Source organism: Pristiophorus japonicus, chromosome 8 (assembly GCF_044704955.1).
Source record: "Pristiophorus japonicus isolate sPriJap1 chromosome 8, sPriJap1.hap1, whole genome shotgun sequence".
In the NCBI taxonomy this organism is placed as follows: Eukaryota; Metazoa; Chordata; class Chondrichthyes; family Pristiophoridae; genus Pristiophorus; species Pristiophorus japonicus.
In genome coordinates this window covers 65,949,811-65,975,287 of record NC_091984.1, presented here as the reverse complement: position 1 = coordinate 65,975,287, position 25,477 = coordinate 65,949,811, and the positions used below count along the sequence as shown (strand labels likewise).

General features: G+C 43.6%; 1 protein-coding gene and 1 long non-coding RNA gene across 3 annotated transcripts in view; both read left to right on the top strand.

Annotated features, from left to right (window-relative positions):
• Positions 1-13,217: 13,217 nt before the first annotated feature.
• cdkn2c (cyclin-dependent kinase inhibitor 2C (p18, inhibits CDK4)) lies at positions 13,218-17,465 on the top strand. Its single transcript, XM_070886107.1, has 2 exons — positions 13,218-14,346; positions 16,975-17,465. Exons 1-2 carry the CDS (start codon positions 14,209-14,211, stop codon positions 17,320-17,322), a joined length of 486 nt encoding a protein of 161 aa, XP_070742208.1. The 5' UTR covers positions 13,218-14,208; the 3' UTR covers positions 17,323-17,465.
• Positions 17,466-20,266: 2,801 nt separating this feature from the next.
• Positions 20,267-25,477, top strand: part of LOC139268563 (uncharacterized) — a 50,152-nt gene continuing 44,941 nt past the window's right edge. For both annotated transcript variants that reach the window (XR_011594056.1, XR_011594057.1), the window contains exons 1-2: positions 20,267-20,767; positions 21,462-21,640. This is a non-coding gene — a long non-coding RNA (uncharacterized lncRNA). The remainder of the gene's footprint in view (positions 20,768-21,461; positions 21,641-25,477) is intronic.

The window sequence follows — 25,477 nt, the reverse complement described above, 5'->3', positions numbered from 1 at the left end:
CATACAACTGACACAACAAATGCTGTGTTGATTGTGGACTTGTTATTTTTCCTGTTTCAACCACAAAGGCTTTGGTTATTTTATTTTTAACATATTTCTATTGACCTATTAAAAGGGTTATAATGTGAAGCCTACTTATGATCAACTCTGATGACATCAATATTCACAACCTTTTCCATCCACCAGCGTAAAGTATTATGGTTAAAATCAATTTCATTCCTAAAAATATTTTGATAAAAATTCTAGTTAGTGGTGATTTAAAATCAAATAGCCCTTTTCCTTCCAAAGCCACAATAACTGTCTAAATATAAATAGCCTTTCCCACACAAACTAAATCTTTAATACTTATTATCAAAAGCAAAATTAAAATACAAAAATGTTGTATCCCTAATGCTTCCAATGATCTGTTAAAGATTGTGAGGGCTGGATTTTCAGATGAGATAGCAGTGAAAATTTGGGCAATAAAGCCTACCACCACCTCACTGTCCCAACCTGAGCCTGCCCCTGCTGGGATCACTGCTCATCACTCCTTCCCCACTCACCATATGCAAATACCAGAGAGCAAAGGGGGCCCTGGTTCCTGGTCTATTTCCTTCTGCCCCTGATCCTGCTGATCCCCGGGACCACTTGGTGATAGTCTCTAGGGTGGCAGAGGAATGGTCAAGGACCTTTTGCAGCCTCCTCACTCACCATTTTGCTTCCCAGCACTTACCTACTGAAAGCCTCGGTCTAAACTGAGGCCTTCATTGGGATTATTATGCTGCAGCACTGGACTTGCTGCAGCATAATAAAGGCCATTAGTGGGCTCCCATTTGCTGGTGGCAATCCTGTCAGAATCCTGACAATGTTTAATGATCCCCCCCAACCCAAGAAACTGGGTCAGGGTCATGGCTGGGTTAGGGCAATGGGTACAAATTCCACCCATAAGATATATAGGGCTGGATTTTCGTTTGTCTATAGCCTCAGACAGCGGCCAGAGGGGGCGTTAATGCGAGCGTTAGAGCTTATCGATCGGACGCGCAGCTTTTAGAGCCCTGCCGGAAAATTCATTGGTTTACCAGGGAAGCAAACCGGAGCGCCTGGCTCCTGACGATCACTCCGATCATGACATCAGTCCTGCTGCAACTCCCACGCTTGTGCCACGCTCGCTAAATTAGGTGCGGCCGCCTCATTTAGCAACCTCCAATAATCACGCCTGAAAAAACAGTCGGTACAGGCTTGCAGAGTCGTTAACTGGTGGCTACTTAAAGGGATGAGGAAGCACTTCCCTCGGAGGTCACAGTCAGTGCAACGTTTGCACAGAGTACGGTACATGAACCTCCGAGTTTGCAGCGGCAGACAGACATAACAGGTCAGCTTGAGAAAAAATCATTTTGAAAACTTTAATGAGGGCATTACTAGTTTGCCAGCGTCGCATTCTGCATGCTCTAGCAAGGCGGTGTCAAGAGAGAAGTGCTGTTGGCAATGTCGGCGGCCGAAGGAGGAGAGCCCCTTGACATCGGGGCAGGAAGCCTTACCTCGCACAGCTTTACCAGTGGCAACACTCATACCTGGACCTGTCCAAGGAGCAGTGTGTCAGAAGGCTGTGCTTCCAAAAGGAGGTAGTTACAGAGATATGCCATCTCCTGCAGGAAGACCTGCAGCCTCACGATTGCGCTGCCCATTGCTGTGAAGGTCACGGTGGCACTCATCTTCTATGCCTTCGGCTCCTTCCAGGCCGCATCAGGGGACATATGCAGCATCTCACAATTCGCAGCACATCGCTGCATCCTCAACATCACACAAGCTCTCTACACATGAAGAATGGACTTCATTACCTTCCCGATGACCAGGGAGAAACAGGATAAGCGCGCATGTGGGTTTGCCAGAATAGCGTGCTTCCCGAGGGTGCAAGGAGCAACTGACTGCACTCACGTGGCCTTGCGAGCACCATCCAGAATGCAGAGGTCTTCAGAAACAGAAAGGGATCCCACTCCCTAAATGTGCAGCTGGAGTGCGACCACATACAGCGCATCCTCGCAGTCAATGCTCGCTATCCTGGAAGTGCACATGGTGCGTATATTTTCCAGGAGAGCACTGTAGAATGACTGTTTCAGCCACCATGGCTGGCTGCTCAGGAACAAGGGATACGGCCTGGCCTCCTGGCTAATGATCCCGCTCTGCAACCCCACCACAGAGCCGGAGGAACGCTACAATGAGAGCCATGCCGCCACCTGCAACATCATAGAGCAGACAATAAAGCTGCTGAATCAGCGATTCCGAAGCCTGGAGGCAGCCTTCAATAATCCTCTCAACTGGTCTCACTGTTCATTGTGGTATGCTGCATGTTGCACAACTTGGCCATCATGCAGGCCCAGGCCTTGCCAGTGGGGATCGCAGGCCTACCTCAGGAGAAGGAGGACGAGGGCGAGGAGGAGGAAGAGGAACAGGAGCCTGGTGATGCCCTGAATGTCCAACAAGATGACAAGGATCAGCAGCAGCCACAGAGGAGGCAGTGTGCAAATGTTGGTGGCACAAGGACCATTTGGCGATGGCTCATATGAGATCGGTATGCATAAATGGAGGGAGCCGAGGGATGCAGCTAATAATGACCACGCATTGTGCCACAATAATGCCACATCTCCGTCACGAGTCTACAGTCATACACCAGAGGCTGAAGGAGACAGTCAAAGTATCAGTTATTTTTCACACATCGCTCAAACTACCCCAAAAAGCCCACACCCTCAAATAAAACAAAATGGAGCACCCGCCCCTTCAAAGAACACAAACAAAGATGAGATTGATAACATTTTTACAGAGGTCCCATGGAGAGACATTTGCTCAGTGCGTCTTACGCTGCCATTTCCCACCCCTCTGCCTCACCCCACTCCCACACCTACTGCTCCTCTTCAATGTGGCCTTAGTACTTGCAGCAAGGCCGCTTGAGGGCTGCTGTATGACTGAGGCAGTCAGGACAGATGGCCTACATTGATGCCCTGGACCAGCTGTGGCCATGGAAGGCCCTGCTGCTGACTGCAACACCTCAGGATGGGCGGCAGCAGTGTGGGATGGCTGGAGTGCACACCGTGGCGGGTGCAGAGGTGGACTGGCAATGGCCGGAGACTGAATGCTGTCAACGTGAGGAAGAACAGCACCTTCCATTTCCTGTGGCACACTGCCAGTCCTGTGGGGTGGTGTCAGAGCATCAGGAGCAATATGTGCATCCACAGATTGTTGACCTGCTGTGGCAACGTCTGTTCCCCGTCCGACTGTGGGGATAACAGGGAGGATAGCGGCAGAAACTGCTTGCATGGCATAACTCTGAGATTGCATAAATGCAGGGAGCACTTGAAATGTTGCAGTCTGAGATTGCATGCCAACAATCAGTTGTCTTCATGACATCACAAAAACCTTGCGTGGTTTCGGCCTGTGATGTCATGACTGCTGCCACATCAATCATTGCACGTGCTATCACCTCTGGGTCGCCACTGTCGCACCTTGAGGCCGCTTCCCGGTTTAGCCGGGCAAGGATGTGCTTAGTGGACTGCTGAGAGGCATGGGCAATGCTGGAGGCGGCCTCTGCCACACTCACAACAAGTGCATCCACGCTCTACGGCACCCTCCCCATTGCACCCATAATCCCGCGGTGCATCTGCGTGGACTCCCTGGGCATAGCCTCCCAATCCAGGTCCTCAGTTGCCAGACTCTGAGGCAGACTCCTGGAGAGCTGGCCCCTCGTGCTGCGCATTGCTGCAGGCCATTGGGGCCAGGAATGTCAGGATCAACAAAGCTCATGATCGTGCCATTCTCCACTGAGCTGGTCTCCCCACCTCACTGGCACTGGGGATGGGTCCCGGTCTGTGGCCACACACATCTCCACATCCTCCTCAACCTCCCCCTCGTGTGATGATGGCGGCTGGCGGGCAGGCTGCGGCCCATCTGGCTCATCATCTGTAAGCATAAAGCAACACAAGTGTGGGTAGCAGTTGGGGAGGGGGCAGGAAGGCAAAAAGGAGGGGACATTGTTATTTTGGAGCGATATGTGTAAGGCATTTGGGCTCAAGGGTCAGGGCTCTCACAGAAAATGGACATCTCATTCACAAACCATCACTGTCATGCGGGGGTTCTGCCTCGCCCGCTGTCACCGGCCCGACTGGTGGGCCCATTAGGGCGAACACTCGCTCCTCGATGACGGTAAGGTCCTGGAGGTCTGGCTCCTTACCTCCTGAATGCTCCTGTTATCGCCTGTTGTGGGCGTGTTTGGCCTGCAATGATCAAAACAAGAAGTTGTCAGTGGCTCTGTAGCTACTCGTGTATTACATGTGTCTGCAGTAAGTGACTCGAAACTAATGTCACGAGGTGTGAATCTCTACATCTCAGCCTGCGTGGCAGTGCACAGTGGATGTGTCAAAGGTGGGATTTGGGGACAAAGAGCTACGAGTAAGTATGAGGATGAAAGTCTGTGACCGCATATGGAGAGTTAAAAGGTGCTGGTGGGTGTCCTCAAGCTGAGTCGGGAACTAGAAGGTGAGAATCTTTGAATGGGCGGGGCATCTGGTGAGGCAATAGAGAGCTTTTAGGCTGTCTCCAGCAACGAGGAGCATGGCCTGGTACACATAGAGAAGGGGTGGGCAGTATAAAGCCTTTACATTGTGTAAGACAGTGAGGCTCACATGAAAGCATTGCAAGGTTAATGTAAAGGGTACTCATCCTGACCACCCTAGTGAGGTCGTTGTATTTCTTGCGACATTGAGTCGCTGTCCTGACCACTGTGTCGTGGGCAGCGACGTGCTGGGCCACCTCCCTGCACAGCCTCCTGAACACCCATGGAGATGGCCTTCATCCCTCTCCAGGATGCAGGGCATTGTTGTGCCTCTCCACAGCCTCCAACAAGGCCTCAAGGGCCGTGGATGAGAAGCGGTGCGCTCTCTGCCTTCCTCCCTGCTCCTCCATTTTCCCACTCTAAGGTCAGTGAGGAGGGGGGAGTTGCGCATGCGCATACTTACCGTGCCACACCTTCAAGACTTGGCTTTTTCCGGGATCGAAATCAGAGAGATCGTGCAATGGGTAAGAAAAATTTAGCGTCCACATTTTTGTTAGTGCCGCGCCCCCCCCCCCCCGCCCCTCCCCCAGGTCAGGTGTGTAATGGCTGATTTTGAACCACCTTCAGCTCTTCATCCGATTCCAACAAATTTCTTGGTGGCGGCGCAAATTTTTTCAAGGCGCTAAAATTACCGCTCCGCCTGGGTTAACGCCACAACAGAGACGCGACCAAATTTCCATCCCATACTCTCCTATGAGGCCTCACGCTGACCCTTTGTCTGGTGGGGGAGAAGTGATCGGGAAGAGAGCGGGAAGGGGCTGGCTGCACCAGTATTTGTTTTGTGGAGCCAGGAGGAGCGTTCCTGCTCCTTCCGAATCCACAAAAAGGCGACATATTGAAATTTCAAATATTTTTTTTGAGTGGCCTCCAGCTGTCCCTTAAGGACTGCTGGTTCGAGTGCTCAAGACTCAGAAATACAAAAAATTGAGGTTTAAATTTCTGTATAGAATGTGACTGAGATGACTGCTTATGCCATTTGTGGAATCACTTTACCTTTCAAATATATGACTGTCTGTAACACACTATAGACGCCATAGCCCCAATATTAATACGAAGGTGGCTTCTTTGTAGGGGAATGGAATTGCGCGGGCGAAACCTGGAAGTCAATTGAGGGGGTCGGAATCACAGAGCAACTCGATTGTATCAATTAATTTTGACTTCCAGGCTTTGCGTCTCCAAGCTGCGCAGCGGGCATGATGTACACCCGCATGATGCAATCACAGCAGTATTTAAAGGGACAGTCCACTAATGGAAATTGGAGGTGTTCAGGATGGATGGTGGATATAGATCAAGGGCAGCACCCTGATTCAATGACAGATTACTGGAAATTATTGCTGGATGCAGTCAGGAGCAGGAGGGACATATTTTTCCCCAGCAATGGGAGGAAGAAACCTGCGACTCTCACTAAGAAGGCGTGGTTGGAGGTAGCTTAGGAGGTGAACAGCAGGAGTGTGTCCAGGTCCTGGATGCAATGTAGGAAGCGCTTTAATGAGCTACCCAGGTCAGGAAATGATTCAACTACATCCTGTGCTTTAAGGCATCCCCCCCCTGCCACCTCCCTTTCACTCTACCTTGCGTTTGCTATCACACCACTCCTCACACCCATTCAATTTTCAACAGAACCCAGCTCTCAATTTCTATGTATTTCATCACCTCCCCATTTATCCATCCACCATTACCACTCATTCCAATCCTTATGTGATGTGATGCATCTGGCTCATAGTCACCCTTACCGAATGCACTGCATCTATCGGACGAATACCTGACCATCACTCTCTCATAGGTCTGTTTTTTCAACCCTGGGTAGGAGATGAGAGTGCAAAACGCAAGGGAGAGGGGTAGGACTGAAGGTGGCCTGCCACAAATAGTCTAGCTCTCTGATGCATAGGAGGAAGCCCTGGAGATAAGTGGCACATCTCTCAGTCAGAGATGGACAGGAGATCATAGATGGCTGGTGACAGATTTACAAATTTCTCTGACTCACTTATGCGGACTTTATTTCATCAATGACTGAATGATGAGAAAACTGAGTATGATGATTGGCAAGATTGTGACCTTGCCACGACTAAATCATATCCCTTTCTTTTGTGCTCCAGGATATTCACGCATACAGCAAGTGTCGCAGGACATCCATGAGTACGATTCCTCAGAGGATCTTACTCCTTCTGAGGGTGCAACATCACACTTAGACAGTTAGTTGGGTTTTCACCTGATGATTCACACCTCACAAGTGAGCATGAGCAGACCTTGGTAGCAGGGACAGCTATGGAGAGTCCGCGTCGGGGGGACACAGATGCTGTACTCCGGGGGCTATTTTTGAGAAGGACAATGATAGAGGTGCATCAGCAACATAGCCAGGAACTGGCAGATGTGCCATACACACTCACCACAATATCGGAGAGGATGAAGTAGTCCAACTCAATTGCAAGTGGATTACCGGTGCAACGTGTGACCACCAGAACCAGCAGGGAGCAGGTCTTCATGCAGGAGGCTGCAGAGACCTGCCACCAGCTGACATGACAACCTCAGCCTGCAGAAGCATTGCTCTTCTGAGTTGTCAAAAATGCTGACCTCTGTCTGTAAACCCTGTGATGTGGTAGTGACTCCTGTGACCTCAGCCCCTCTCCTCTGTACTTCTGTCCTGTGAACCTCCCTCCTATGCATCTCCAACCTATGCAACTCCCTCCTGTGCATCTCTCTCCTGTGAGAATGTCATCGCTGTCATGGATGGTGTGGTCTTCCTCATCTGATGTGCTGGCAAACATATCCGATACGCCTCCCAACCTGATCTTGTCACTTTGAAATCCTCCAGGGTTGTAATAAGCTGTACCCACACAAGTAATCTCGGCCAAACATTTTCCAGAGGGAAGTGAGACACCAGTTGCAATAAGTGAGCTTTTATTCAGATGGGATAATAACAAGTTTAAATACCCGCCTGAACTGCTGCTCAAATGCACCTTCGTTTCCTTGGTCAGTTTCCCGAGCCCCGGGAAACTTAGTGCCAAGTTACAAGCAACCAAGTTGAAAAGACTTCATTAGCATCTCCTGAAGATGTTCATTGCACCAATAAGTACTCGCCCGCATGCAATAATTAAAGCAACAACTTTGGTGTGTAGGTTTCTTATCGGCATCCAAATGCACCTCCGTTAAACCCGGAAGTCGGTGCATTAGAGCTGGGTTGTGCTCCCGCTGTGATTGAAAGGCTGCGTTAGAGGGAGCAGCGTGCGGCGGCTCGGCGTGGTCCTGGCCTGCTAGACCATCAGTAGGCCAGGGCCATCTGAGGGAGCAGCGTGCGGCGGCATACCACTGCAAGAGGGCGACGGCTGCGAAGTCAGGTCGCTCATTGCAGTGAGGGCAGGCACAGCAGGAGGGGCAAAGGAGCGGCAAGAGTTTCTAGAAGGAAGTGACTGGGGCCCAAGGGAGGCGTGAGTCTGGGGCCCAGAAGAAGTGAGGGCCCAGGGACGGCACGAGCCAGCCCACACTGCTATATGTGTGCACGATTGGTCGGTGCAGTAGAGCTGGTCTCCAGTCGTCTTGGGTAATCCTTGCCACTGGACCAAGACCTACCACACGTCAAAAAAATCCAAGCACAGGCATCTTCCACCCTCCAAGATGTAGTTCTGGATCTGGAATATTAAGTCCTTCATTGAAACACCTGTGAACTCATTCCTTTTTGCCGTGGAAGCAAGTCATCCTCACTTTGAGGGACTGCTTATGATGATGATGCTCCCGCCCTATAAATTAAAAATGTAACCCCCCACCTGCTCCCAACCAACCGTTCTTGGGGATTAAAATCCCCACTATGTCATTCTATATGTGATTTTGTTGCAGTATTTTGATTAACTTCTATGCACAGTTCTAAATATTTTTCCAGCTTCCATAATTTGCTACAGATCTTACATAAGCAGAAGCTTATATTTGTTATTTATCCTGAAAATTCCAATTAATTAGGAAAATTAGGGAATCATTTTACTGATATTTTAAATAAAGTAGAAGACTTAATTAAGTACATTACCAGAAATGAAAGCATTGTGAAACCAGGTTGAACGACCATGTGTAAATTTGTTTATTTTAAAATTCTTCATCTCATCTTCCTCAGAACGGCAGCCTAAATGCTGCTCATTGGTTTTCATTCCTGCCTTCCCACACATCTTCCCTCCAGTTCACATCCTCTGCTCTTCTGAATCTGGGCTAATGTGCATCCACTCCCTTCCTCTGTTCCAGAATTGATGGAAGAACCTTCAGCCCTGTGCTCTGCAAATCTGTCCCAAACCCCTTGGCCATGCTTCATCTCCAAAACCCCCCTCAAAATCTACCTCTTTGACCTCGTCTTCAGTCTCATCCCCTAACTCTTCTCCCAATTCCTGTTTAGTATCTGATTAAGTGAAATGGATTACATAAGGGTAAGTTGATGCTAAAAAGCAAGAATATGAATGTCCCTTTAACCCAAGTAAGCTGATCAGTCAAGAGTCCAAAATTCCACTAACATAACTACTGAGCCAATATAGACTTTACAATTGTAAGACAAATGTCACCACTAATGTGAAATGATCTTTTTTAGCTGCACCTTAATCCAGTTTAAATCCTAGTTTAGCTTGTACTGGAAGATCTAAGACAAACAGAATCACTAAGAGTGCATTTGCATTTTTTTCCTATCTGGATATGTGTTGAACAATTCAAAATCAGGCCTTGAGTCACAATTGATCTCTAGTCCAGCTATTAAAAGCAGCGATTAAATTGGAGTCAGTTGAGAAGAGGTACTGAATCCTGGCCCTATGCATTGTTGACTCCACCCCCATAATTATTGACTCCATCCTTTAAGTTTTTTAGTAATGCCAGCTTATGTGAGCTTGACCTTTGTTTACTGCTATTTGTTGATTTTATAGTGTTTTGTTCATCTGAATATAGAAGCACTTGGTCACATCAATAAAGAAAAGTTTGAAGAAATAAATATTTGTTTAATGAGATCCTAATGTTACTGTACATAGGTAACATTAAATAGGATCAACAGAGCTGGAATATTTTACTACCATTCAATACTCCTGAGAACTACAGTATTATGACACAATAAATAATTTTTAAATTGATGCATTGCTGCATAAATACAGTGTTCGGGATTCAGCTACATTTTATGAAATAAGGTTAATATGCTGATAATATTTTAGTGAGCTACTACCACTGGATTGACAAAGGTAAAGAAGCAGCCTGAAAGACGAAGAGTAAGAGCTGATAGTGATGAAAAGCCTCAGTCCAGTCATGCCAATGGAGTGGAAACCAATGATCTCCTCTCCTGACCCTACTTGAGTATCTGGGGTTAGGATAGGGTCACTTCATTATTATTCCAGATGCATGTCCCTGTATCCCTTTAGTTGCATTTTGGGTGCCCACCAGAGGACTGGGTGGGAAGCTGCTAGTGCTATAGCCAGTGCCACTGACAATGACAATTTTCTAAGACTGACGCAATCAGTTCCCTTCATAAGGTGGCTGAAAAGAATAATTTTGCCAGTATTTTGACCAAGGTCTGAATCTGTAGGTGGGCCCCTTATCTGCAGCTCAAAGGACCTGTTCATCTGCTGTCCAAATTGCTGAGCATTAGAGTTTTCAAGGTCTCAACGTGGGGAATTTCCTTCATCACTCCCTCCAACATCACAGGCCTATTCTAAACATGCAGCTTGTTGGGAGCTGGCATATATGAGCCCTGCCCAATTCCTTGAGAGTGTGTCATACTTCTGATAATCTAATGCTGGGAATGAGCCTCTCGTTCCATGGGAATTAAAAGCTGATGTATCCCAACCAATCCTCAATCTCATTATTGAAAACTGAATAAAAAATGGAGCAAGACCAGGCCAACAGCAGCAAGCGGGAGTGGGTCATGACCAGGCTGAAGCCAGTGGGGATTTAGAAATGTCTAAAGGGGGATGGAAACGCTGAGATTTATTCCATAGGGGAGTCTGGGGGTATGCCTCCTCTACAAAATGTTGATTGTTTGACATTTCATTTGATTCATTTTTCAGCAGTTTGAAACAGATTTTAAAATAAATTTGTAGATATATATGCACACAGGTATTGATCACTTCTCGTTCTACAGCACTCAATATAAACTAATCATAAAAGTCTAATTGTGTAAAGAAATAATTTTCTTAGAAAGTTTTCTGTCAAGTCATGTGAAAACATCAGTAATAAATTGTAGAAGTATATTTTCAGTAACATACTTTTTTTTAAAAGAAAAGGCATTTACTTAATATAATGTTGGGATGCCTACATGCCTTGTCCTGCTCCTAATTGCTGCCTGGGGCCTATTTATGGTACCACTGACAGATTACTTTACTTTTTATTGAACAATCCAAATTTTAATTTTAGCAGACATCTACTATTACTAAGGTTAGAACTAGTTTTTTTTAAGATCTAATTTAACAACTTTCCAAGTTGCTCTGCAAGCATACCTAAAAAGTGTTTGCCTGCGACACCAAACATAATGAAAAAAAGTTTGAAATATCCTAAACTAATGCCAAATCACAGCAATTGTTCTGTTTCCAAAAAGCAACAAATCACCAGTTTACCAACCTTTCTGATAACCCAGCTGCAGTTCTTGGAGATTTGGGAGTAAATTTTAAAAAGATATCAAAGATTAACCTCATTCATAACAAATCAGCTTAAAAAGCTGCAATGGGGTCATTTTCATTCAATTAGATCTCAACTTCAAAATTATTAACACAAAATTATCAAAAGAGAGAATTATATTCTATGCATGCACATTGAGCTTTGAAATAACCAGTGCTCTTTAAGATGCCGCCTTACTGTTTTGCAACCACCTCATGTGGTGGACTAAATGCTCTTGCTCAGGACTGGGCCGAGCCTGAGACCCGGAAGCCAGTCTATAGCATGGCGACCTACAACACTGCTTGACAATTGTAAGCTTTCATAATTTTATATTGCCTGTTTGTATGTGACCCTGCAGTATGGGCTCAACATTTTAAATGGTGAATTGAGAAGCATCAGGATTAGGCCATTACTTAGACTATTGAAGATAAGACTGACTGCAGTATACCTAAACCAACTTCTTCTCAGTGTAAAATGTATAATTCTAAAGGCCATACCATTTTGTTGGCTTGATTGACTTCTCAGCAGAAACACCACTGCTAATTGTTAAATGTTAATAGGAGTTGTTAATTTGTTACATCAATGAAAACAACAAATAGTGGTATTATAGAACCAAATGAGGTAAGAACTAGTGTGGTGAATTGAACCTTTCCAGCCCACTTTAACTCCTGATTAAAAGCTCAATTAAATCTTTAGAATGAGTTGCATGAGTTGCATCAAAAATCTGGTCACTGTAAACAATCTGGTCAGCTTCCCTATCGTTCAGTTGTCCAGTATGGAATTGATGTTACACACTAGACAGGCCCCGGATTCAATCCCCAGCCAGTACTGAGTAGTGGATCTTAGCTGGAATGGCAGTATGGGGTGCTACAATTGGGCTAGAGAGGGAAAGAAAGCAGTCAGTGTTTCTGCTCCTGAAGGCTGTCCAATAAATCTTGATGTAAAGTACATGTGTACAGATACCTAAAGGGGCCAGGACTGGGCTCGATAGTGATGTTTCTTACTGTTGAATAGCCTGCTAATGGTTACTGTCTAGACTCACGCATTAAAAATTGCTATGTTACGGCACTGTAGTGTCACTGGTGTGTATAGCAACATGCCCAGGAAGGGTCAGTGCCTTCAGGATATTAGGGAAGAAAATAGCTTTCAATAATCATGGCTTGCAGTGTAATGTCTCTGTGCTGTGGGAAGTTTTCATTCAAGGTACAGTCATGGCAGCTTATGATTAAGGGGGTCTTTGACATTTGGGAAGCAGCCGTAGGTCATCTTGTATTTAATTGCCCAGTCCCTCTACAGAGGGTTGCTGTCCTTACACTCCTTGGGTCCTTGCTCTGGTCTGATCTCGTGCAATTTTTAAAACTGATTTAAAAAAAATTAGGTCGAAATTATTGTTGCTTCATACCAGAGTGCTGCGCCTAATTTAAATGGGACATGGGTCCTGTTACTGTTATACATACACGCAATGATTTGCAGGATACCATTTTGAATACATATTCAATTCAGCTACCTCAGGCATGGCTGAACTTGATCCTGTGGTGACAGTTGTCTGCAGTGAGCGCTGCTCAGGGGGCCGGCCACTACGGCCCGTGTAGACAATTTGTCAGCCTCGGCAGATCTTGTTTGCATTTACAAAAGATGGCACCTGGATTGAGGAACGGTGCGCGTTAGACAGGTGGCCGAAAGGCGAGTCTTATCGACGTTGCATAACCAAACTATCCCCCTTGCACACGCTCCGCCATGAGAGCTCGAAGCCGAGCAATCCTCTAGTTCTGAGACACTAAGGGCCCGGACTAGAAACCTCTGGTCTGACCTTCGCGTGCAAAATGCAAATCAGTAGATTAATAGGTGGAGTGGGAGTGGGGATTGGCTCTTTCAATTTACATTGTACAGTTTAAAATTGGTCCGTGTCCGTTACTGGAATTCCGTCAGCGAAAAGTATAACGGAGACGCCTTTGCAAAAGTTAATGTGCGAGCAGAGCCCGCAGAGCGAGCGAACGAGCGCTCAGAGCAGAGAGCCCGCTCCGGAGCACCCAGAGCCCGCTCCGGAGCGCCACTCCGCGCTCGCCTCAGCTCCAGCTTTAAACCGTGGCTGCCGTTTCCGTTACGACGCAGAGTGTGGGCGGCACTGACAGAAGCTGAGAAGCGCTCATTTTTAAAATGTGATGATGTCAATAAGTTTTTTTTTGCAAAACTGCTATAAGCGATCTGCAATTACGGAACCGCCAGCATTTTCATAAGGAGCAAAACGGCAACCTTCACCGTTGCAAGGGCAACTGCACGAATCCTGTGACTGGATCACAACGGCTACTTTAAACGTGAACATTTGCACATTAACCGGGGCGGCAGCAAGTTACTTTCTTGCTCGGAATACGAGGACAGCGCCGCAATGAGCAGTCGCTGCCTTCCAAGCCTGGGACTGGACATGTCAAAGCTGACAGACTCACTTCCTTTGAACGGAGCGGCTTTATGGCATTTTTCTGCAATTTAATTTGACTAAAAGAGTAAGTGGAACCCAAAAAAAACAAATCTATGAACAAGCCGGAGTTTGCTGCCGAGAGCAGCCTTTCCTTAACAGCGAAGTAACAGTTGCAAAATGGGCGGGAAAACTGCAAAACATTCAAATATTGTATCTCTATCGCGGATACAGTAACTGATTCAACTGCTATATTTTCTGAAATTATTTCGAGATTTTTTACAATCGTGTGGGTGAGATACTAAATATCCACGCAGCGGCTGACGAGAAGTTAATCGAATTTTGATATTTTTTGTGCATCTGGGGGAACATGGCACAAATCACTTGAAAATGTTAACTTTAAGGTAGCCAAGCTATCCTTGGACTTGTATCACGTGTATTATATTGATGAGAAAAAAAGGGGCGGATCGGGCAACGTCATTACTAGGGATCACACATCAATTACTCTAGGTTAGTAAATACTATTCTACAGAGCAGGGCCAGATTCTTCATCTCCACCATACCTGTTGGCGTCTGTGCTTTACCGGATTTCGACATTTTTGAAGTATTGATAATGGAAACAGCTGATGGATCAGATGGTGACAAACTAACAAGCGCTGCAGCCAAAGGAGACTCGAAAGAAGTCAACACTTTGCTAGAAAACGGGGTGAAAGTGGGTGCAATCAATAAGTTTGGCAGAACTGCACTTCAGGTTGGTGTAACTATTCTTTTTTTTTCTACACCACGCACTGCATTTTCATCCGTGAGAAAAACAAGTCTGCGCTGTCCTACATGCATTGTATTTTATTTTCTAAAAAATGTTCACCTATTTTCGTCAATGTGTCAGTATGGATCAGACAGCAGTAGCTACAGTAAATGACGCATTGCTAAAATAGCCATTGAATTTCAAAACACCTTGGTAAAAACAAAATGCATTTTGCTTTGATAATGCTATTTGATCACACGATTCTCTATCAGTCTCTTTCGGGACGATGCGATTTCCCCACTTCTAAAAATGAAATTCTGAGAAATAATAAAAACTTCACGTTTTCAGTTGTATGATGCTTACAGAAATGCAAGGGGAATTGCAACGTGGACTACCTTCAACAACACGTTTTTATTTATTATTTATTTGCAGTGTACATCATTTCGGACCCACGCAATATTTCAGATTGTCACGGTGCATTTATCGGTTTTCAAATAACTGAAGCACTAGCAAGAATATAACACTACAGAAGCGACACTGATTCAAGGCTTTTTTGTACATAATACTAACTTTCTCAAGTAACCGATAAACCGATAATTAGCAAACGGAGGCAGTTGATTTTGCTTTAGATAAATGCGTTTAGCGACGATGGGCCCATTATATTTTAGAAAAAGTACCATCAACTATTTAGAGGCGGTAAATAATTAGTAATTTACGTCAGAGTACACAGACTTTATAAATGTGGCTTTATATATCTTCGCCTATCTATCTCCATTGCAGTCATTTATTTTATGTTTCGACAAAAATATGTATATGTACATATAAAGATTGTATTATCAATGTTCTAATGGTAGTAAACTTCAGGTTCGTTTCATGCATTCAGGGTTAAGCAATAACTATTGGGTAACTGGATGCTGGAAATGACTTAGAAGCAGAATAAGAAAGTAGTTTACTGCAATAAAAACTGTTCAGAGGAAATTGATAACTGATTTCAGAAATTCAGGGAACAGACTAGGTATTCGTATTTTATTCGTTTTCAATACGGTGGGGTTTGCTTAAACATTTTACATAAAATACTTAACTAACGTCCAAATAAACCACAGTATTTTATTGGAATTAAAGATCTAATTTTAATCATGGGTTTTAATGGAATCAATCCTATGACAAGATATTGCACCAAAACCAGTTGTGATACTGCGTTTAAAGTGGTGTTTATTGCTCACCAGTATGTGAAAATAATACAGCTGTGATTCGGCTACCGATAACAACGCAACTCCCCAATTACATGATAAAGAAGCTACGTTTTTATTTTAAACAACAATATACAATTCAATAGTTTCGATTAGTAATATAATCCTATGTAATATTTCATTTTGAACAGAACTTTGATATTTTGTAGGAATCACAGTAAAAATGAATAAATAAAGTAGTGACGTTACCATTATTTTGACACGCAGATACTCATTTGTTTGAACGACGGTATAAAACTGCATTTAGAGTCACAATAAATAAGCAATATATTTTGTAGTGTTCATATTTTAACTACTATATATTAGCTTTTAAAGTCCCCTCCGAATTACCTCTTACACTTTTAAGAGGATAGGGCACAGGCTCCTGGTGTACTCACGATTTTAAATAACGGCTTTTCTTTTTACATAATGTAAAGATGATTGTTTTAGCAAATATCACAATTTTTGTTTATTTTCTATATTTAAAGGTTGATTGCACTAAACGTTATGAGAATAAGAGCTCATGGTTGGTTTATGTCTCTCGAAACACTCTGTGGTTTACCTCGAATCGCGTTTTAACTGTGCAATACCATAACTAAACGTTTTGATTCAAGTGAATTCATTACATCAATGAATGCCTCTACAGGTAACCAGAATTGACATGTAAAAATAAAATTTCGTTTTATTTAGTATCAAAAAGAAAGTCTTGCATTTATATAGCACTTTTCAGGACCTAAGATGTCCCAAAACGCTTTACAGCCAGTTAAGTACTTTTGAAGTATAGTCACTTGTAATGGAGAAAACGCGGCACCCAGTTCCCACAAACAGCAGTGTGATAATGGCCAGATAAACTGTTTTAGTAATGTTGATTGAGGGACAAATATTGGCCAGGACACAGGGGATAACTCCCTTGCTCTTCTTCCAAATAGTGCCATGGGATCTTTTACGTCCACCCGATAGAGCAGACAGGGCCTTGTTTTAACTGCGCCTCTGATAGTGAAAAGTGTTCAGATAAAATATAGAAATAGATTGGTCCAATATTTAACAACTGTTAAACAATAGTTGTGCTGAAACATCATCACGAATTTCGTTAAATCAAAAGTTAGTTGGAAATGTTGAGATGTAGTACCTGGACTCTCTGCTATTTGTTACACCCAGGAAAACGGGTTAGATAATTTGATTAAAATGGTTGTTTGTTGCACTAACTTTGCATAGTTAATAGACTTAAACATACACTGCTTAATGTTTTAAAATAGTCTTATAGAGAGAAAAAAATGTCAGTCTTGCAGTACATCCTTTAATCCTGTAATGTTAAAATTTGGTGTTTATAAGATGTGGTGGTACAATCTTACATTTCATGCTTTCTTTCACACACTTTTTTTAACCCCACTTTTTATATTTCCAGGTGATGCAAATGGGTAATATTATAATAGCCAAATCATTGCTAAAAGCTGGAGCAAAACCAAACCAGCAAGATCACGCCGGATTCACACCAGCTCACGATGCGGCTCGGGAAGGCTTTCTGGACACTTTGAAAATCTTAGTGGACTTTGGGGCAAATGTTAATATTGAAAATTCTGAGGGCAATCTGCCCATCCATCTTGCTGCACAGGAAGGTCACACAGATGTAATTATTTTTTTGGCAAAGAAATCAAACCTCACACATAAAAACGAAAAGGGACAGACTCCGTATGAGCTAGCCCAGATGTACAAGAGAACGGAGACAGTGCAATGGATGGAACAAAATCTATAGAAAAAATGTAACAAGCAAGTGCAGCCTTGTAGTATTTATTTTAATTGTTAGCTAACATATATACATTGGTTTCCATTTTTTGTAATTCCATATAAATAGTACTTTATTTCTTTGACTGTTTTTAAAGCAGTGTGTGTGTGTGTGTGTGTGCTGTTGGGGGGGTGGGGGGGCAGAAGGGAAGTGTCATCCAATGCTTTTTTAAACATGTATATATTTTTCATGCCATCGCTCTGTATGTTGTAAATTAGTATTGAAATAGAATCTGGCAAACATATCGGTACACAAGATACCGTTTATTAAGGACACGGTTTAATGTCGCATTGTAATATTGGACAAAATTGTTACATAAAACAATGAAGCTAACACGAGGGATAATTTGCAATGTTTGCATTAATCAGTTGAGATTAATGTCCTGTGCCTTTACACAGCTGTTGAATATTTGCGCTTCTTGGGAACATAGCTGTTTTGACATTCTTATAAACGACTCTGTTTCTATACTGTTTAAAATACCTAACACTTCGTGTTTGTTTCATTTAATTAGTGTATTTTTTTATTTTCAGTGGACTGGCACGGAAGTATTGCTTTCTGCCTGTCTTCATAATTGTAAGCAGAGATGTAGCTGATAAACATTATTTAATATGTTTTGATTTAATGAAAGTTAAGTTATAAGCTTTTTATTTACTCGATGTAAATATTGCATTGCTTTCATGGTGTTGAAGTGTATCAAAATAGACTATATAATTTATAAAAGATTTAACTGCTCTTTTGGTCCAATAAATGCTTCCTTGTAAGTGTAAAAAGGTATCTTTTTAATGCTGTGAATGGAGTTGCATTTCCCAAATTAATTTATTTTATTACTGTGGTAGGTAACATAAAAGTTACAATTTAATAACGTTTGAATTCCTCTACAAATCACATGAGGTATCAGTATAATAATGGGTGTTTTTATAAAAGATCTGAAAAAGTTAATAGAGGTGTCATTCAAAAGGAACAATGTGTGGAATAAAAACGTTTATATTGATGGCTACTCCTTAATTTATTAACATTGTTGAATTGTTTTGTGTATTTTGACTAATATTGTTATAATTGACAGATAATATTTTCTGTCGTGCAATCTCAATAGTGACCAATAATTTCAGGGAAGAAGCCATGGCTAAAAACAGAAATGAAAATCTTTTCTGCACTATAAATTCACACTATATAGTATGTTTAAGCAAATCAATATTTTGACATTTTAAATGTGGTTTCACGCAGTTACATTATTTTATCGAAAAGAGCCTTACATTTTATTAAACAGAAAATTAATCTTCGTGTCTTAACAGATTTATATTTTAACGAAAATTCTTAAAGAACTATGTTTACTAAAAACTGGAGCACGTCACTTTGTTCAATAAATAGAAAAGTTCCCAGATTTCAATTGACGGTAATGCTTTGAGGAAGATGACTTGGTAAAGTGTAATTGAAGCAAGTGTTTGGATAATCTCACAAATGCTGTAGGCAATTTCACTGCACATTAATAGACGGAAATATATAGATTCTAATACCAGTTATATAAAACTCAAAGGTTTAATTCTGGAATTACACTATATTGTGCGTATGCAATACACAAGGGCGCGCACGGATTTATAACAGCATTTTGGGGAAAAGGCATCACGGTGTATTTATTTTTTTTAATCGCAGTTTGTTCAAAATACAGTCCTTGCTTCCCACACAAAAGCATGTTTACTTAAATTATTTTTATGAGGAAGCAAAACCGGAATATCGTAACAGAAGTATCTTGGAAAACGAAACATTTAACGATTGTAACTGAAATCCTAAAATTAAAGGCGTGGGATAAATGGAAAGGTGAATTCATCATCGTAAGGTATAAATTAAAGTGATCCGAAATGTGGAAATATGAAGACTTGCAATATGAATACGGCGAACATGTTTACATGCCTGCAGTGACAGTCTGCAGATACTGCTGTAGGCCCATATATCTGTAAAACAAAGCAAGACTCCTAACCAAGGACATTATCCTGCAATTTGCCTCAAATTTCTCAACCTATTATATTAACAAAACAGGGAGCCTTTTTAAAAAAAAACGCCACTGCTGCAATCACAAAAAACCGTTACAATTTGTGCCGAGTTTCTTTTCCTCTTTTGCCTTGTTTGAATATTTCAAATATTTTTCCCGCCGCCCACTCTGATCCTTGATTCTCCAATTCGGGTATTTGATTTTTCGGAATCTTATTGCAAAATATTGATTTCGAAAAAAACACGTTGGAAATGAGGGAAAAAAACGTATAATTTCACCACACCTCCCGGCGTCATACGCGAGACGTTGTGCTTCCTGTTGCAGAAGTACCCACAAAAAACAAAGTTAAATGTTGTTTCTTTTTAAAAAATGATACTTTAGATTAACATCTTAAAGCCGATCTTAATGAATATTAATATTATGCTGATTCTTCCGTCCAGAAACCGCCTGGCTGAGCGCTGGGCGAGTGAGGTGACGTTTTGGATGCACAGGGTCATATTGAATCTGTCAAATTTGCTCGTCACCTCGAAGTGAAGGGAAAACGATGTCAGAACTAAGGTATCGTGAATTGAAAGTGTGCGAGTCTGCTCGCTCCAGGGGGATAATTGTTGACAGCTTGTGATATCTTCAGTCAGAGAAACCCGTCCCTGACTCACTTCCTCTCCCGCTGCTCGCTCCGTCAAGACAGAAAAACAGAAATGCAGATTTGTTAAGCTCAACACAACTGTAGTCGCGTAATCGCAAAATGAAGTAAGCAAATTATCACCACCAGAACCTCTCAGAAGTCCGATGTAAACCCGATGGATGCTAGTTTACTGCTATGATACCTATGTTAACTGCAGAGCAATGTTGTCCAATACGTTAGCCACTAGCCACGAGTAGCTAATTGAAAATCCAAATGTGGCTAATTACATCTTTGATTAGTAAATTCAAAAAATGAATAGACATGCGGTCATGCGATCTCAATACTCGTATTCGCAGGGTATCTGTATGTGTACTGTAACCTTGTGCGTGTGTTGTTAAAATGGGAAGACAAAAGTAGCGTGCCAATTCTTTTTATTGTGTGCTCTTTACCTCCTGGGTTACTGCGTATTGGCTATCTACTAAAATGGTGTGTTGTACGAGTGAAAACGCCAGACTTCAGCATCGTGGAAACACCTTCTTTTCAACAACTATGTATGGAGAGGGGAGCTGTCATCCCGGGCAGCTTGACCAATCGGAATAACCACTCCAGGACAGCGGAAGCAGGCAAACACAACCAATAACGAGCAGCCTCACCACAGCATGGCAAAGGGCAAGGAGCGTCTCTGGATGGAGAGCAAGGGGGTCTCTCATGCGAGGCAACATTCGCAGCAATCACTCTGATGAAGTCAAAGTATCGCTTCCAACTGCTGGACATAGAAATTGCATTAAGATGTTCTGCCTCTGGTAAATTTATGTCACAATTCCAAACTTTGGCGAATTTTGGCACTGATTGGTGGTAGATGTTAATTAAGTAAATATAAACTCGAAGTCAGGAATTAAAGAAAAACTAAAATTAGTGCATGTAGCTAAAACAATGTAGCCAATGCCAAGTCTGTGGCTAAATCGGCATTTTTTATGTAACATTGCTCTAGAATGAATATCTAATCATAACCACTGAAAAGGAAAGACTTGCATTTCATATAGCGCCTTTCACGACCAACAGACATCTCAAAGTGCTTTACAGCCAATGAAGTACTTTTGGAGTGTAGTCAGAGTTGTAATGTAGGAAATGCGGCAGCCAATTTGCGCACAGTAAGCGCCCACAAACAGCAATGTGATAATGACCAGATAATCTGTTTCTGTTATGTTGATTGAGGGATAAATATTGGCCCCAGGACTCCGGGGATAACTCCCCTGCTCTTCTTTGAAATAATGCCATGGGGTCTTTTATGTCCACTTGACAGGGCCTCTGTTTAACGTCGCATTCGAAAGAGGCCACCTCTGACAGTGCAGCACTCCCTCAGCACTGCACTGGAGTGTCAACTTAGATTTATGTTCTCAAATCCCTGGAGTGGGACTTCAACCCACAACCTTCTGACTCAAAGGTGAGTGTGCTACCCACTGAGCCACAGCTGACACTTGTCATATACTTGTACAGAGGCCTATAAAGGCCGCGAGAGGCAGCGGGAGTTCGTGGTCGCTGAGGTGTGAGTCTGGGGATCGGCAGAGGGCTATAAAGGCCAGCTTGTGCAGCTACAGGGAGAAGGCAAAAAAGAAGTAGAAAGAAAACGAAAGGTGACGTCACAGCCAAGGGGATAAGTGATTGGCTGGTGATTGGTAAGTAGTTTTTCTTTTTCTTTTTATATCAGTAAGTAACCTTTTAACATTGTTGCCAATTTAAGTGTATCTAAGGGTAAAGTCATGGCAGGACAGCTCGGACACGGGTTATGCTCCTCCTGTACAATGTGGGAAGTCGGGGACGTTTCCAGTGTCCCTGACGACTACGTGTGCAGGAAGTGCATCCGCCTCCAGCTCCTGACAGACCGCATTGTGGCACTGGAGCTGCAGGTGGATGAACTCTGGAGCATCCACGATGCTGAGAATGATGTGAATAGCACGTTTAGTGAGTTGGTCACACCGCAGGTAAAAGGTACACAGCCAGATAGTAAATGGGTGACCAACAGGAAGAGCAGTGCAAGGAAGGTAGTGCAGGGGTCCCCTGCGGTCATCTCCCTGCAAAACAGATAGACCGCTTTGGGTACTGTTGAGGGGGATGACTCATCAGGGGAGGGCAGCAGCAGCCAAGTTCATGGCACCATGGCTGGCTCTGCTGCACAGGAGGGCAGAAAAAAGAGTGGGAGAGCGATAGTGATAGGGGATTCAGTTGTAAGGGAGATAGATAGGCGTTTCTGCGGCCGCAACCGAGACTCCAGGATGGTATGTTGCCTCCCTGGTGCAAGGGTCAAAGATGTCTCGGAACGGGTGCAGGACATTCTGAAAAGGGAGGGTGAACAGCCAGTTGTCGTGGTGCATATAGGTACCAATGACATAGGTAAAAAACGGGATGAGGTCCTACAAGACGAATTTAGGGAGCTAGGAGTTAAATTAAAAAGTAGGACCTCAAAAGTAGTAATCTCAGGATTGCTACCAGTGCCACGTCCTAATCAGAGTAGGAATCGCAGGATAGCTCAGATGAATATGTGGCTTGAGGAGTGGTGCAGAAGGGAGGGATTCAAATTCCTGGGACATTGGAACCGGTTCTGGGGGAGGTGGGACCAGTACAAACCGGACGGTCTGCACCTGGGCAGGACCGGAACCAATGTCCTTGGGGGAGTGTTTGCTAGTGCTGTTGGGGAGGAGTTAAACTAATATGGCAGGGGGATGGGAACCTATGCAGGGAGATAGAGGGAAACAAAATGGAGACAGAAGCAAAATATAGAAAGGAGAATAGTAAAAGTGGAGGGCAGAGAAACCCAAGGCAAAAAACAAAAAGGGCCACATTACAGCAAAATTCTAAGGGGAAAGTGTGTTGAAAAAAAACAAGCCTAAAGGCTCTGTGCCTCAATGCGAGGCGTATTCGTAATAAGGTGGATGAATTAACTGTGCAGATAGCAGTTAACGGATACTATGTGATTGGCATCACGGAGACATGGCTCCAGGGTGACCAAGGCTGGGAACTCAACATCCAAGGGTATTCAGCATTTAGGAAGGATAGACAGAAAGGAAAAGGAGGCGGGATGGCGTTGCTGGTTAAAGAAGAAATCAATGCAATTGTCAGGAAGGACATTAGCCTGGATGATGTGGAATCGGTATAGGTGGAGCTGCGGAATTCCAAAGGGCAGAAAACGCTAGTGGGAGTTGTGTATAGACCACCAAATAGTAGTAGTGAGGTTGGGGGCAGCATCAAACAAGAAATAAGGGATGTGTGCACTAAAGGTACAGCAGTAATCATGGGCGACTTTAATCTACATATTGATTGGGCTAATCTAACTGGTAGCAATTTGGTGGAGGAGGATTTCCTGGAGTGTATTAGGGATGGTTTTCTGGACCAATATGTTGAGGAACCAACCAGGGAGCTGGCCATCCTAGACTGGGTGATGTGTAATGAGAAGGGACTAATTAGCAATCTTGTTGTGCGAGGCCGCTTGGGGAAAAGTGACCATAATATGGTAGAATTCCTTATTAAGATGGAGAGTGACAAAGTTAATTCGGAAACTAGGGTCCTGAACTTAAGGAAAGGTAACTTCGACGGTATGAGGTGTGAATTGGCTAGAATAGACTGGCAAAGGATACTCAAAGGGTTGACGGTGGATAAGCAGTGGCAAACATTAAAAGATCACATGGATGAACTTCAGCACTTGTTCATCCCTGTCTGGAGTAAAAATAAAACTGGGAAGGTGGCTCAACCATGGCTAACAAAGGAAATTAAGGATGGTGTTAAAGCCAAGGAAGAGGCATATAAATTGGCTAGAAAAAGCAACAAACCTGAGGACTGGGAGAAATTTAGAATTCAACAGAGGGAGACTAAAGGTTTAATTAGGAGGGGGAAAATAGAGTATGAGAGGAAGCTTGCAGGGAATATAAAAACTGACTGCAAAAGCTTCTATAAATATGTGAAGAGAAAAAGATTGGTAAAAACAAGCGTAGGTCCCTTGCAGTCAGATTCAGGTGAATTTATAATGGGGAACAAAGAAATGGCAGACCAATTGAACCAATACTTTGGTTCTGTCTTCACGAAGGAAGATACAAATAACCTTCTGAAGGTACTAGGGGACAGTGGGTCGAGTGAGAAGGAGGAACTGAAGGATATCCTTATTAGGCGGGAAATTGTGTTAGGGAAATTGATGGGATTGAAGTCTGATAAATCCCCGGGGCCTGATAGTCTGCATCCCAGAGTACTCAAGGCAGTGGCCCTAGAAATAGTGGATGCATTGGTGATCATTTTCCAACAGTCTATCGACTCGGGATCAGTTCCTATGGACTGGAGGGTAGCTAATGTAACACCACTTTTAAAAAAAGGAGGGAGAGAGAAAACGGGTAATTATAGACCGGTTAGCCTGACATCAGTAGTGGGGAAAATGTTGGAATCAATCATTAAGGATGAAATAGCAGCGCATTTGGGAAGCAGTGACAGGATCGGACCAAGTCAGCATGGATATATGAAAGGGAAATCATGCTTGACGAATCTTCTGGAATTTTTTGAGGATGTAACTAGCAGAGTGGACAAGGGAGAACCAGTGGATGTGGTGTATTTGGACTTTCAAAAGGCTTTTGACAAGGTCCCGCACAAGAGATTGGTGTGCAAAATCAAAGCACATGTTATTGGAGGTAATATACTGACGTGGATTGGGAACTGGTTGGCAGACAGGAAGCAGAGAGTCGGGATAAACAGGTCCTTTTCAGAATGGCAGGCAGTGACTAGTGGAGTGCCACAGGGCTCAGTGCTGGGACCCCAGCTCTTTACAATGTACATTAACGATTTAGATGAAGGAATAGAGTGTAATATCTCCAAGTTTGCAGCTGACACTAAACTGGGTGGCGGTGTGAGCTGTGAGGAGGACGCTAAGAGGCTGCAGGGTGACTTGGACAGGTTAGGTGAGTGGGCAAATACATGGCAGATGCAGTATAATGTGGATAAATGTGAGGTTATCCATTTTGGGGGCAAAAATACGAAGGCAGAATATTATCTGAATGGCGGCAGACTTGGAAAAGGGGAGGTGCAACGAGACCTGGGTGTCATGGTTCATCAGTCACTGAAAGTGGGCACGCAGGTACAGCAGGCGGTAAAGAAGGCAAATGGTATGTTGGGCTTCATAGCTAGGGGATTTGAATATAGAAGCAGGGAGGTCTTAATGCAGCTGTACAGGGCCTTGGTGAGGCCTCACCTGGAATATTGTGTTCAGTTTTGGACTCCTAGTCTGAGGAAGGACGTTCTTGCTATTGAGGGAGTGCAGCAAACGTTCACCAGACTGATTCCTGGGATGGCTGGGCTGTCATATGAGGAGAGACTGGATCAACTGGGCCTTTATTCACTGGAGTTTAGAAGGATGAGAGGGGATCTCATAGAAACGTATAAGATTCTGACGGGACTGGACAGGATAGATGCCGGAAGAATGTTCCCGATGTTGGGGAAGTCTAGATCTAGGGGACATAGTCTTAGGATAAGGGGTAGGC